Below are 14756 nucleotides of genomic sequence, written 5' to 3' on the forward strand. Positions count from 1 at the left end.
CCAGCTGTTTAACGATTTTAATTGATTACGTACACGATTTACAATTTATGATAATAAGTAACAAGTAACGAGGGTCGAGTTATTCAATGTAAATGATATATAATAATATACGTCTTAATTGTGATGAAATTATAATAAAAATATATTCGTGTATGTTCCTGTGAATTTATTAATTGTAAAAATGTTGGATCTTTTCACAATATTTAGCAAAGGAGGCATTGTACTCTGGTGTTTCCAAAGTACTAGTCACATAAGTCAGTTATTTGTACCTTCAGTCAATTCTTTGATCAAAACTGTTATTCTACAGGTATAATTATAATTAATCATTTATTTAAGATTTTTTTTTAATAATTGTTTTTATTTTAATAAATATGTATACTAGTGGAGATTTCAACTATGTTAATCTATAAACATTTATTTAGGTATTTAACTTATTATTCAATATGGCATGAGCGTCTAAATTAAGTAGTTAAAAGCTTACTAATGATAGGAGAACCTGGACCTATATGTATATATTTTTTTGTCATATTTTCTTAATGTCATACTAAATTGAAACCATTACTATATTACAACTTGATGCTTCAAATTTTAAACACTTGTTATATTTATAAGATGCATTGACAACAAATTCTACTAAAAAATTAACAAAACCGGGTCAAAATATCCAGGGATAAATGTTCTGTTTAAAAAAGTTTGGATGGCATATTGAAAATGGGACAAAAAGTCTAATATAATTATAAATTATACAAAAAATTAGTAAAAAAGTAATTGTTAAGCAATATGTAAATGTTTGTCCAAATAATAATATCAAGAAATGTTGTATACAAAAACATACAAATACAATTTCTTAAATTCTAAACTTTACATTCGTAATATGCATTCAAATATTTTTATAATAAATTATGCGTCCTTTTACAATAGAACTAATCTAACCTTTGTCCTACTTTCAACATACCATCCGGACCTTTTATCCATATTTTTTTACAATTAGCCTCTTGTTCTCAGACTTTTACTGTTTACAGATATAAATATAAAAATATTTAGTTAGTTGATTAGGATTTTTATTTTATACAAATTAAAATTTGCTTCTAAATTATTGATTGGTTTGATAAAATGATTGATAAATAATTGTAATGTATAAAAAAATTGTTGCAGGAAAGAACGGGTAGTAATAATAATTATACACAAGATTCTTTATCATTAAAATACCGCTTGGACAATGAGTTTGACTTAGTATTTGTGATAGCATTTCAAAAAATACTACAGCTATCTTATGTTGACAAATTTTTAGATGATATACAGTTGGAATTCAGAGATAAATATAAAAATGAATTGGCTCGGAAAAATTACTTTATGGTATTCATTTAATTTATACATACATTTATTATATTATATACATTATTTTTCTCTTTTTTGACGGCGACAAACGCAACAATTTAATATTATTTAAAGAGTTAAGCTTAAGTGCTTATTAAATGTAAAAGGAACAGTTAAACAAAGGCAAATTGCTGATACATGACTCATTCATACAATGGTACATGTGACTGTTTTCTTTCATACCTGTTAATTAAGTTGTCAAAAAAGGTGGATACAGCTAAAAGAAAAAATTAAATTACTTAGTAGTTTGTGATGGCTGTAGCTAGAACCTGTACTCATTCAATGTATTTTGTCTTGCTAATCTATTGCTAACGTGAATGTGACTTGTTAGCCGTCAATATGATGATCAAATATTCTAATATATAATTTATTAAACACAATATTTTTTTGTGTAGGAATTTGAGTTTAGTAGAAATTTTCAAGAAGTTCTTATGTCTGCTGAAGAATGGGGTAGAGCACAGGCCAACATTCCAAAGCAAATGCGATCCTATAATGAGTCTTCTAAGTCAAAGAAAACTGTGGCATCCATGATTGAGAAAAAAGGAAATGATAAAGAAAATAAGAAAAATGGTATATTTACATGTGATGTTATTATTTTTACAACATAATATTTTTAGTTAATTTTAGGGGTATCATTGAATTTTAGTGTAATATGATTAATATTTTAGGTAAAATAATTGAACCCCAAAAGAATGGTTTTAAAGAAGTTAATCAGAATAATGTTACATTTAATGAAGAAGATTTAATTGCGCAAAATCGTATTAAAATGGCTCAAAAAATGGGTGCTATGAATTCAAACAAGCTTAAAAAAAATAAAGAGTATAATTGTACAAATGTTTTAAATGTTCAATATTTATAACATATTATTATATTTTTAGTAAAACTCCAAAACCATCTCCAAAAGCAACTAAACAGCCAAGACAATGGCCATTAGGGGGAGGTGTAAAAGATGTTAGTACATTAGACTATACAAAAGATAAGGCAAACAATAATCCAGACAATCAACCTGATATTGAAACAAATAGTGAAGTAAGCTGTAATATTTATTATTTTTTTTTTTTTTAGGATTATTTGTTGAGCTTATGTATACAAAGTTATGTAAATTTATGTTATATTATGTAGTATTTTCATTATTTACAGTAAAATTATTATTATTCAATTTAAACATTTGTTATTTTTATGATTTCAACTGGTTGTCAACCAAAAGTAATTGTTTTCATAGTTATGAAATATCTATAAATATATAGATACAATTTGACTTTTAAAAATTTAATTTTTCCAAAACACTTAATTTTTTATGATTGAAGTGACATCAATTTGCAGGAAATATTTTTTTTTTTATTGCTCATATCACTATTAAATGAAAAACACAAATTTTTAAATATGTCACTGTCTCTATGTCCTTACATTTAAGTCAACGCCTGAATTTCTTATGAGGTCGGTTGTTTTTATCCATTTGTAGTCAAAAGTTTCATCAACCCTTTGATTAAATTCACCCTAACAATTAATATACAGTTATTGGTAGGCGATAGAATGTATTATACACAATTACTGGTCGCTGTATATAATATGATAAGATTTATATCATTCTCCAAATGAAAAAATAGACATTTTGATTAATAAAATAAAAAAGTTAATGAAAAGAAATGAACCTGGTAATAGAACCTAAATAAGCAACACTACCACTAATACTAAAATATTTACTTAACTGAAAATTAATTTTTTAGATTGTTGGGCAAATGGAAGGGAATATTAAAGACATAGAAATTGAAAGTGATAGTGACATTGATGAAGAAGAAAACGATTTTGATGATAAGTTTGAAACAGCTGCTGAGCGTAAAAAAAAAAATGATAGCAAGAAAAGTGTATTTTCTATGTTCAAGTAAATTACTGTCTAATAATAATACGTAATACCTAAATTTTATATGTTTAGTTAATTAAAAATAATTTTAAATGTTATTAGAGGATTAGTTGGAAGGAAAAATCTTACAGCAGCAGATATGGAACCAGTACTAGAAAAATTGAAGGAGCATCTAGTCGCCAAAAACGTTGCAATAGAAATTGCTACAAAACTATGTGACTCTGTTTCATCAAAACTTGATGGAAAAGTCAGTTAATTATAGTATAACAATTTTATTTGTAGGTTACGTGTTCTAAATATACTTCTTTATTACTAGATCCTTGGTTCATTTGAATCTGTAGCGTCAACTGTCAAAAATACAATGATTGAGTCTTTAGTACAAATATTATCACCTAAAAGGCGTGTTGATATTTTACGTGATGCAATGGCGGCTAAAAAAAATAATAAACCTTATGTAATATCATTTTGTGGCGTAAATGGTGTTGGCAAATCTACAAACCTTGCAAAAGTTTGTAATATTATAATGGTAATTTGTAAGAAAAATATTTTATTAGAATTCTTGCTTTACAGATATGTTTTTGGCTGATTGAAAATAATTTAAGAGTATTGATTGCTGCCTGTGATACATTCCGAGCTGGTGCAGTTGAACAATTAAGAACCCATACTAAACATTTAAATGCTCTGCATCCAGCTAAGAAACATAATAACCAACAAATGGTACAACTTTATGAAAAAGGTTATGGTTAGTATAAATCTAAAAAATATTTATTTAAAATATAAAAAAAAAAAACTAATGACATGATGGGTAGCACATTTGTTAAGAATCCTCTTCAGTGTCCTGGAATTAATCAATACATTTTGCACAACTTTTTAGAAGACAATTGTTTTTACTATTTACTAACTTTTATTTTAAAACCCTTAATCTTAAATTTAGTTATAGTTTAAAAAAATAATATAAGTATTGTAATAATTAAATATATCTTTTTGTTCATTGTTTATTAATAAGATTACTAATGTATTGTAGGAAAAGATGCTGCTGGGATTGCTATGGAAGCTATAAATTATGCTAAGGAAGCTATATACGATGTTGTTTTAGTTGATACAGCTGGGCGAATGCAAGATAATGAACCTTTAATGCGTGCTTTAACTAAGGTAAATATTTTTTAACCCTTTAATGCACATTGTTGCAAATATGCAAGTTTTAAAAATTATAATTATATTTTATAAGAATATATAATGTTTAAGTATGACCCATATTTACAGCAATGGACATTAAAGGGTTGAAAAAGTTTTTGTTTGTAAGGGTACGTAGTTCATGATGGAAATTATTAATTTTAAAGTTTAAAGTAATTTGGTATCTCTGTTGCCATTTTTGTATTTTCAATGCAGTTTAGAAATATTGAAAAATTAACTCACAGTCATTTTTTAAAAAAAGGTTACCTATGTAAATAAACATAATACAAGTTACTTAATTATTTGTAAATTGTAAAAGTAAAATATTTATGCAAATCTGTTTGTCAAGATCATATTATATAAATTCCATCTTATACAGTTTGCTCTATCAGGGTCTGCCTTAGACAAAAAAAATAGAGACTAAAATTGTTACTATATTTTAAATTTATTTTATATTTATGTGTAATGTTAAATATTTAGCCACAATTAGACAATTCTTAAATTCTATGTATCTAAAATAATACATATTTATTTTTCAGTTAATTAAAGTTAATGAACCAGATATGGTGTTATTTGTGGGTGAAGCATTGGTTGGCAATGAAGCAGTTGATCAGTTGGTAAAGTTCAATCAAGCGTTGGCAGATTATTCATCAACACAAGATCCACATTTAATTGATGGGATTGTGCTAACTAAATTTGATACTATTGATGATAAGGTATTATTTTTTGTACACTAATATTTCTATACATCACTAAGATCTTAGTTTTGTATCTTTGTTGTCAGTTTATGTAGTGTATAACTACTGCATTTCATAGGCAGCACTTGCCCAACACAAAATATTACAAGAGTAGTAATAGTACCTTTTTACCTATTTGAAAATTTACTATATCAAATAATAAATTTCATTTTGGTATATAGTTTTTAGTTAGTGCAGCAGCTTCATGAAATTTACCTTACTTCACAATTATTTATCTTTAGAAATTTACCTCTCCAACTAATAACTATTAACATCTATACATAACTATATATTTATATATTTATTTATTAACATATTATGTATTTCAATTAAAAAAAATGTTTAGGTTGGTGCAGCTATTTCTATGACATATATCACAGGCCAGCCAATTGTGTTTGTCGGAACTGGACAAACATATACTGATCTTAAGTCATTGAACGCTAAAGCAGTTGTTGCAGCTCTCATGAAATGAGCCATTTTAAATTGCGTGACTTAAGTTTTTATTATTATATTAAGTATGTCTGGTGATAATTTGTTGGTAATTTTTTACTGGTATTATATAATTAAATATTTTATATTTTTGTTTGTTTATATGGTTTATTTTTTTTTATCTATTCTACTTTATAACTGTATTCAAAGTTGTACTTTTTGTTATTTTCCATTCCATCGAGTATTTTTGATAACAATATTATGAGTATATAATATATATACATATATATACAAATATTTTTTAGTTTCTTTCATTATTTTAATTTTTAAGTATCAGTTTTCAGACTATACATAATATACTAACACAATATTAGCTTAGATTTTGTAATGAAATAGTAAATACTGAAGAGTGTCATTTTGAATTAAAGGAATCTTATTGCAATATAAGCATGAAAGTTAAAAATTTCCCTAACTATTTATGTAAGTCAATCGTCCCATAGAAAAAATAAAAATTGCATATTTTCTTTGCTACATGAATATATTTTTAGATATAATAAATGTCCCTCCCCACTGTGCCCTGTGGTCCACACTTGTAATTAATTTAAAATCGAAATTGATACCATCAATTTCAAGCAATGTCATAAGATGAAAATATCCATACAAATTTTGGATTGACCCACAGGCTAAGAACACATACATTTAGTTAACAACTAAATTATATAAAAGTTAATACTTTGTAAACTTAATAGAGGTGTAAAGTGTGATAATAATTTATACAATGAACACTAGATACTTTTATATCTAGTACATGACTCAAATTTCTAATTTTGATGTTTGTTGGTAAATTAATTATGTTCTCAAAATCATAGCCAACACTTGATAAATTAAAAACATCATGATTTCAGGATAGAATAATTAAAAAACACAATTAAATTCCATTCAATCTCATCAATTTAAGAACGCCTAAGGAAATATTAAATATAATAGCATTAAAGTTTGTTTGATACTTATTGCTTAACCTCTTAAGTAGGTATTAACATATTGTGACATCGTATATTATGATACAAAAAAGTATTGGTATCAGTCGTAAAACTAATCATCGATTTTTAATGAACTTACCAGGTTTTACACTCGAAGTTTTGGGTACGGAATTAATAATTATTAATTAAATAAGTTCTGTGAGTTCAACAATAAATGTTTTTTAATTTTTAAATGGAAAATTACTTTTTTTGAGTATTCAATAAAGATGACAGCTTTAGACCTTGTGCGTAGTCCGTAGGTAACTACTAAATTTATAACACATGATATGAATAACTTACACAAGTATAGCCGCGATTACACAATTTCTAGACCTAATAAGTAATAGGTATTATAAAAAGATCATGGCAGGCTTGTAGTTACCTACAGTTTAAACTACAGCCTGCTTGCAATCATGTATCGTCCACCGGGTGTTCATAAAATAATTTTAATTTTATACAAGCCAGCTTGAGCTGATTATTCAACTCAAACATATATGTTTTCACTTCTTTCTCATGACTTCAAGTCTCACACAACCTTAGAAGACTTAACGCCGTGGTCTTCGACTTCTATAAAAACTTAACTGCCGCTTGAAATGTTAGAGCTTAGGTGGTCACTGGACAGTGGACACTGGTCACTGGCTAATATGTCTTTGTTACAAATGTTGATGTATAGAAAAAAAAATTGTTTTACTTTTTACATTTTACAATATATTTTAAAAAAAATGTTTATACTTATTGAATTTTTCCTCCATGAAAGCATTCCATGTGATGTGGTTTGTGTTATCATTTATCAGACATAAAACTAAATAAATTTATCATTAGTGAAAATCATAATGCAAATAGGAATTAGGTTTTTTTTTGAAAACAGCCAAGTATATTGTTTAATATAATACATAAAATATCATGAATATTTGAAGGTATGCTAATGGTTTTTATTAAGAATATATTTTTAGCTTGTGACACATCTGGCTGTAATTATGTCTATTCAAATTTCTGATAATGATACGCTGAATGTCAGGTAAAAAATTATTTTGAAAATTTAGTAGTATTGCATGTTTAGTTTATAAATTATAAAACTTTGTGGTTTCACATTTGTTCATACATGACTTGGTATATTGTAGTAGTACTTATAAAATAGCAAATAATGGTCAACTTATCAAACTTGAACCAAATATGCTCGGAACACAAACCCTAATTGTAACAGATGATGATGGCTCTCTAGAGTCGGCTGATGAACAACCGACAGCAACTGTCATAGAAAATGGAAATATTACTGGAATTGTCATGAGCAAAACAAATGAAACAAGTATTACCCAGTTTGAACTAAGACCAAACACTAATGCAAGTATGTTTATATTTTAATTAAATGTTGTAAAACTTTCAAAATAAGTTTTTTATAATAAAAATGAAGAGGATCAAAGAGTATTTTACTTAAGAGGTTTTATTAAATTTCAAAGCAATGGTGTGATAAGACATATTTATGGTAAAGGGGTATTGTCGTATCTTCTTTGATTTCCCTGAGCTAGAAGACTTGAGAAAAATAATTTGATGTATATGAGTTATACCAATGTAACTTAACCTTACAAATATAAGGAAATGTTAGGAACATATGCACTTTACTGGGCAACATTTATATTAAATATTAATTAAATAATATTATATTTTTATTGTTTATTTTTGTTTATAGCTCAATTTTATGTCGTGCAACCAATAAATGATATATTCACAACAACTAATTCAACTAAGAGACCTATTGTTGTGCCATTAAATAACGAAGTAGCTAGAAATAAACGAATGGATCGTGCTGTTGTAACTGTAAGTCGTTTGTTACAAATATGTTGTGTATAAGTAGTAAATATATATAGGCAAAAAAAAAATAAGGGACCTATCGTCACAAAAATAAAATTTTGAATTATCGGATAAACCAAATTCTGAACATTTTGAGATCAAAATCATTCAACTATCTTGAAAATTGGCTAAATTATATTTGTTTGGATTTATTTTCAGAAAAGGGGTTTCTTGTTTTCTTTATTACTATTAACTATTCTATTTTGCCTGAAGTTATCATAGACAATTACAGTTTTGATGGCACGTTTCTCCACTAACTTTTCTTTCAACCTAACTGAGCTTTCATATAAACAGTAAAAATATAACAAATTAATTATTAAATTTCTACTTTTAAAAGGAAACATTGAGGTTGTGTATGTTTCCTTCATTATTTTTAAAACATATTTTTTATTTATATAATTAATTATAAAAATATTTCTTATTACTTGAAAAATGCATTTTTATCTAAGACACGAGTGTAATTGACATTTTAAATTATTGTCCCATAATATAGAGAGATGCTAAAAGACGACTGACTCATAATGAAGTTGAACGTCGAAGGCGAGACAAAATCAATCAATGGATAATGTATATGAGTAAAATTATACCAGATTGTGCCGAGGAAAACAAAACAAACTATGACAACCAGGTAATTTTTTTTAAAAATTACAAATGTCATTTGTTTTCTTCAATATTCTGTTATCTATCTATTTAAAAACCCATTTGTATGCAACCATATTTTATGTAATTATGTAATTATTTATGTAATGGTATCATGTAGCTAGTTACTACTTACTAAACACTGGTGTTTAATTTTAATTTTATTTGTATTAATAAAAGAGCTCAACTATACTAAATAGGGTTGTTTGATATTATCACTAAGAAATGATATCAAATGTTATTATTAAGTTGTTCGCAAAATTAAACAACTTAATAATTAAAATAATTTAAAAAAAAAAGTGAATTGAAATCTATCTCTACTGTAGTCTAATTTGATTTTAAATGTATTCTTGTCTAATACATTTTATACAATACAAATTATAATAAATATTTATTATTTTTAAATCTTTTTTTTTCTAAATTAATCTAGTTTAATGTTCTCAACAAAAAATTGTTTTCAACACCAATTATTTTTTATCTTCGATGCGAATAGGGATAGAAAAGGTATTGTTTTTATTTGTTTTAAAAATTGTTTGTGTGTTTGAGCCCACAATATTTTTTAAGTCTCTAAATTAATTTCTTCATGTAACATGTCAATAACTTGGCAATCGTACCTGAAAGGTTCTTTATTGGGTTAAAAATTATTTTTAAAGATAATCCTTACCCTTTGTATAAATGTTTTAAATAAAAATTACAGCGCTCTACAACTTTTTTTTAAAAATAGTCAAATTAGTTTTTGTAATATTCTATACATACTTTGTTTTTTTAAGGAAAACACCAATAAAGAGGAAATTACACTATGACTGTAGTAAATTTTTGGGTTACTATAAGAGAGTGAATCAACATTTATCAATTAAGGTTCAACAGTTATCCGAAAAATACTTTCATTACGAGGTTGATTTGCCTATTGATAACAATATCACATATATAATAGAATATACAGATGATGGTCGATGAATCCTTATAAAAATAAAATGTTAAGCAAATTTTTGCCTTCACTATGCTTCAATCAATATTTAATATTTCTCAGGGTTTGGAAAATGTCTTTTAAAAAGTAATGTATTCACATTCACTATTCCTTATTTTCATAATAAATGCAATTACTGTCATAAAAAATGGAACGTATTTCAAAAAAAAAAAAAAATTTTTGATATTTATTCTTGTGCTAAATAGTTATTAAAATTCATTGAATGCATTCTGTCTAAACATTAATTATTTCTACCATCTACAGATTCGCATCGAAGTGTTAATTTGAAATATGGAAAACAATATCAATACATATATATATATATATATATATAGTAAATAAAAATTATATATACACATATATATATATACATATATATTATTTTATTACTTTACTTATTATAATTTCTAAAAACCTGAGAACTTCCCAATTCTAATATGTCTCATCACCATTATGCTTAATATGATTTTGTTTGCTCTTTTACCTAATTAAAAGAAAATATTGCTTTCTTATAAAAACTTATTGCCTACTAAGGGCTTTAATTTACTAATATTCTATGCTTTTTTTTATTTAAGTAGAATAACTTAAATTTGGTTCCATCTGTAGATAATAAAAGTTAAGTTCACCTTACTTTGCTTAAGAGGGGGGTTAATTCGTGCAAAAAACGGCAAATTTTTGTGAATTTTTTTTTGACGACACAGTTAAAATCTGTTTATTAAAACTAATGGTACATTAAATTATAACATTCGAAGAATATTGTGTAATATTTTCATGTAGAAATATTAAAAAATACGGCAATGGCGGCAATTATTCGGAAGCGTCTCGGAAAAAAGTACAATTGCGGTGCCCCTCATAACACTATGCTGGATCATCCGAAATTAAAAAAATTAAGTTCTTTCGTTAGATAATTGCTTTCCCCAGGTAACGCTGGGAGGGTTTTTTGAAATTTCAATTTTTCACTTTTTGGGAACACTTTGAAGGAAAAAAAATCGGCTAATTTGTTATTGTAAAATAAAAAATATTACCAAATTTGAAAAAAAACTCTCAAGCGTTACCTCGTTAGTTATGTACTGAAATAGTGTTCAAAATTTCAAAAGGATCGGTGTAGTAGTTTTGAAGTTATGGTGGTCACCGACTTTGAAAACGTGAGTTGTGGGAAAAACGCTTTAAAGTTAACGATAGTGCACTCGGGTTGGGCAGCTAAAAAATTCCGAAAACTCATAACGTCGTCAATTTTGTTCCGATCGACTTGAAATTTTGACACAATATTCTTGAAATATTATGCATTCAGTTAACAAAAAAAAAAAAAAATTTAATACCCTACCCCCCCCCCCTTTATATAATAATGTCCTATTAATTTAAACTGTTTAATTATATTTAATAAAATATTTGTATTTAAGAGTAAAGGTGGAATATTAGCTAAGGCGTGTGATTATATCAATGAATTAAAATCAACAAATCAAAGACTAATGGACTGCGTAAAAGAAATGGAAACCATTAATAGACAAAATTATGATCTAAGATCAGAAAATGAAGAACTTAGAGGAATTTTGTCACAACACGGTCTTCTGTCTGAGAAGTAATGTTTATTATTATATTGGCTGATTCATTAAAAATAAGACATTAATTTCCTGTAACTTAGTAGTTTTTCATTTTGAAAACTTTTTAAAATTATTTTACAAAATTATAAAATTACTAAATATTTACATTTTTTAGTATTTTCCAAAGCTGTATAAACTTTTTAAATCTAAATGGTAGCGTATCTATTTAATAAACTTGTTAAATTAAGACTGTTTTGCTGAAAATGTTGACAGGTCGATAACTAGTTTTGGATAGGTAATCACTTTTTAAGCTACATAAGTTAATGTGAATGCGCGCAAATAAAAATAATACTCCACCCACTCTTCCTCTTGCCCTAAATTTAAAATTTTTGTAACTTTAAAATGAATTATCCAAAACTGGTAATTGACCAGTCAAAATTTTCAGTAAATTATTCTTAATTTGAAAAAAGAAAAAAATAATTACGTTTTTATTTAAGTTTCAAATTTGAATATTTTCTAGTATTGTAAGATATAATCTAAAGTAACTCATAAAAGAAAAACTGCAAAATTGTAATTATTTTAAGAGAAAAGAAGTGTCTTATCCTTAATATATAATAAAAAGGGTGATAATGAATCACCCTGTAGTTAATAATTTAATTAATATAAACAAATAATAGGTAATGAAAATAATAAAAATAAGAAATTGTATTAGTGATACATTAATTGTTAGTTTTATTCTATTGCTATATGAATAAATAAATAAATAAGTAACTTATTAGTTATTAGGAATATGTAAACATACAAATAATATTTACTTGATATGTACTAAAGTGACTTTTATAGGTTTTTAATGGAAATTAGGAGAAATAAAAAAAAATTCTTAATTTTAAATAAATGAATGGTTTTTATATATATTACACTTTATACTTTTTAAAAGAATCAAATGAATAATAGTTTGTTGATCGTAATTATCCTCTAAAGCACAGTACAACCATATTAGAAAATATCATATGAGTTTAATTATTAGTGTTCAAACATTTTTAAAAAACCCTATTTGTCAATTAGACACTCATTTACCCGGAAAAACCTCAAAATCCAAAAAAAATATTTTTTACTCTAATCAAAATTTTCCAAACATTGGTAAAAAAACAAAATAAGCAACAGTCTTCCAAATGAATGTTTTGGCATTTTTTCCAAAAACTATAGTTAAACATATTTTATAATTATTGTAAAACGAATTTGTGATTAACTTTTTACTGTTTATGCATTATAATTAATAAATTTATGCAAATATTAATTTTTGTTTTAGTTTTATTTCTAGAGATGGTGAACTGTCTTGAGAGTCATTCAATTACGAAATAGAAATGCAATAGAACTACCCCAATAAAATTTACTGATTCAAACAGCATGAAAATAAAACAGACCAATGACCAAAATTATTTTATTTTAAGAGTATATACTTTTTCCATGTAATTGTTGTCTAAATGTATACTATATTCTATTGCTAAAAGGTTAAAATCCAAATATTTGTTAGATTATTTGATAGATATGCAAATAATGTTATTCTTATTTATTGCTTTAAGTCTTATTTATTTTGAAATCTAGTTTTGTGTTTTTTAACATCTTGTGTAAGTTTCCATGTTTAATTTTTAACCAATGGTTCCATACTTATCAATTAATGTTTTTTTAAAATCCATTGAGGTACCATTTTATTTAAATTTGGCAATTGGTGATGACGATTTATAAATAAAGAATACATATTACTTTACATTAAAACAGTTTGACTTATGAGATAATTTGTGAGATGTTTCTATAATGTACTTTTAAAAATAAAAATTAGAAGATAAAGAACTAGGAGTATGTTTCAAGTTAATTGTGAAGCCATTAGTGCTCCAGTTAAATGACACATTTATTGTATGCGCTACTACAGTTACATTTCTAAAATACATGAGACTTCCTTCTAATTTAGTTTTAATTTGAATTCTCTAATTTGGTATTTACTTCAAATAATTAGTGGGTTTAGTGCGAAAGTGAATTAAGTCTATCGCAGCTGATTTCCTATAATTTACTGCTTAATTGTTTTTCATATTTACTACTTTGTAGTACAATGCAGTTTACGTGTTGCCATTTTGTGCCTCGCGACTTTGAGATGAACTAAAGACTTTGTTCACCGTAGCACTGAAAGACATTACTTTAACATTTACTTTGCGTGAAAAAAATGGACTTTGTTCACTTTTGCACAGAGCTCAAATTATATCTTACCCAATTGTAAACGTAAATGATTACAGTTTGTACAATTGAGTGTTTAAATAAATTATTACACATTAACAAATTGTACAGTAGTTTTGATCACATTACTATTTATTTCCCACTTTTAAATTTTATCTATATTTTGAGTATAATAAATGTAATGAATAATTTTGATTTTTTGGAAATGTTATACATAATATACATTTTATATTTAAAAACTGAGGTAAACAATTTTAGTTTACAATATTTAAACAAATAATTTTTTATTTTACTTGGATATTAAAAAATGTGGTTGTGTATTTAAGTATGATAATTGTATGTACCAAAATTATTTATAATTTAATAAACTAATTACTATACATCGATCTCTATTAATAAGATAATAATTTTAAAACTTAAGTGTAGAAGTAAAATGCAATATATCACGAGCAAATATTTACAATATAATGTATTTTTTAAGTATAATGTATAAAGTATATTTTTCATTAATAAATCTTAACATCCATTGCACTGTTGATTCAAAAAATAGATTGTTTTTATTTTGGTTATTTGTTATGTAGTTTTTATTGATTAATGTTTTGTTTAGGATACAATTTAAAGTGTAGTTTAAATATAGTTTTTTGTTTTGTTGTTGTAAATAATAAATTGTGAATGGTTATAATATGAATACAAATTATTGTTTTCCCGGTGATTCAAACTCAACCTTGTTGCTTATGAAGGAGGTGTCAAAAAAAAATAAATTGATGGAAATATATATTGTTTCTGGATAATAATAAAAATATTATTTTCTAACTGCCATAGTATTCTTTTTTATTTTTATTAAACAGTAATAGACATTCAGTTGGGTGAGATTATACATATTGACCAATATTATAAAATTAATTAATGTGTGGCGTAGATTACGCTTTTCCATAT

At 25.5% G+C, this 14756-nt stretch overlaps 2 protein-coding genes across 3 annotated transcripts; both read left to right on the top strand.

Moving 5' to 3' along the window:
• Nucleotides 1-41: 41 nt before the first annotated feature.
• On the top strand, nucleotides 42-5739 carry LOC126846706 (signal recognition particle receptor subunit alpha homolog). The gene is made up of 12 exons (XM_050586479.1): nucleotides 42-307; nucleotides 1156-1356; nucleotides 1773-1947; nucleotides 2046-2196; nucleotides 2256-2406; nucleotides 3105-3259; nucleotides 3341-3485; nucleotides 3555-3746; nucleotides 3809-3980; nucleotides 4263-4390; nucleotides 4951-5127; nucleotides 5495-5739. The coding sequence occupies exons 1-12, from the start codon at nucleotides 182-184 to the stop codon at nucleotides 5618-5620; spliced, it is 1899 nt and encodes a 632-aa protein (XP_050442436.1). The 5' UTR covers nucleotides 42-181; the 3' UTR covers nucleotides 5621-5739.
• Nucleotides 5740-7427: 1688 nt separating this feature from the next.
• LOC126846864 (upstream stimulatory factor 2) lies at nucleotides 7428-14260 on the top strand. 2 transcript variants are annotated; one of them, XM_050586689.1, is made up of 6 exons: nucleotides 7428-7614; nucleotides 7718-7941; nucleotides 8284-8411; nucleotides 8938-9072; nucleotides 11451-11629; nucleotides 12913-14260. In XM_050586689.1, the coding sequence occupies exons 1-6, from the start codon at nucleotides 7574-7576 to the stop codon at nucleotides 12929-12931; spliced, it is 726 nt and encodes a 241-aa protein (XP_050442646.1). In that variant the 5' UTR covers nucleotides 7428-7573; the 3' UTR covers nucleotides 12932-14260. The 2 variants fall into 2 exon arrangements, with proteins under 2 accessions (XP_050442646.1, XP_050442645.1); XM_050586688.1 differs by having other exon boundaries at nucleotides 12901-14141.
• Nucleotides 14261-14756: the final 496 nt, after the last annotated feature.

This window comes from Adelges cooleyi, unplaced genomic scaffold, assembly GCF_023614345.1.
Source record: "Adelges cooleyi isolate 19-005CV unplaced genomic scaffold, UGA_ACOO_1.1 ACOO_flye_CR_arks_rails_tigmint_CR_PRNA_9, whole genome shotgun sequence".
Classification (NCBI taxonomy): Eukaryota; Metazoa; Arthropoda; class Insecta; order Hemiptera; family Adelgidae; genus Adelges; species Adelges cooleyi.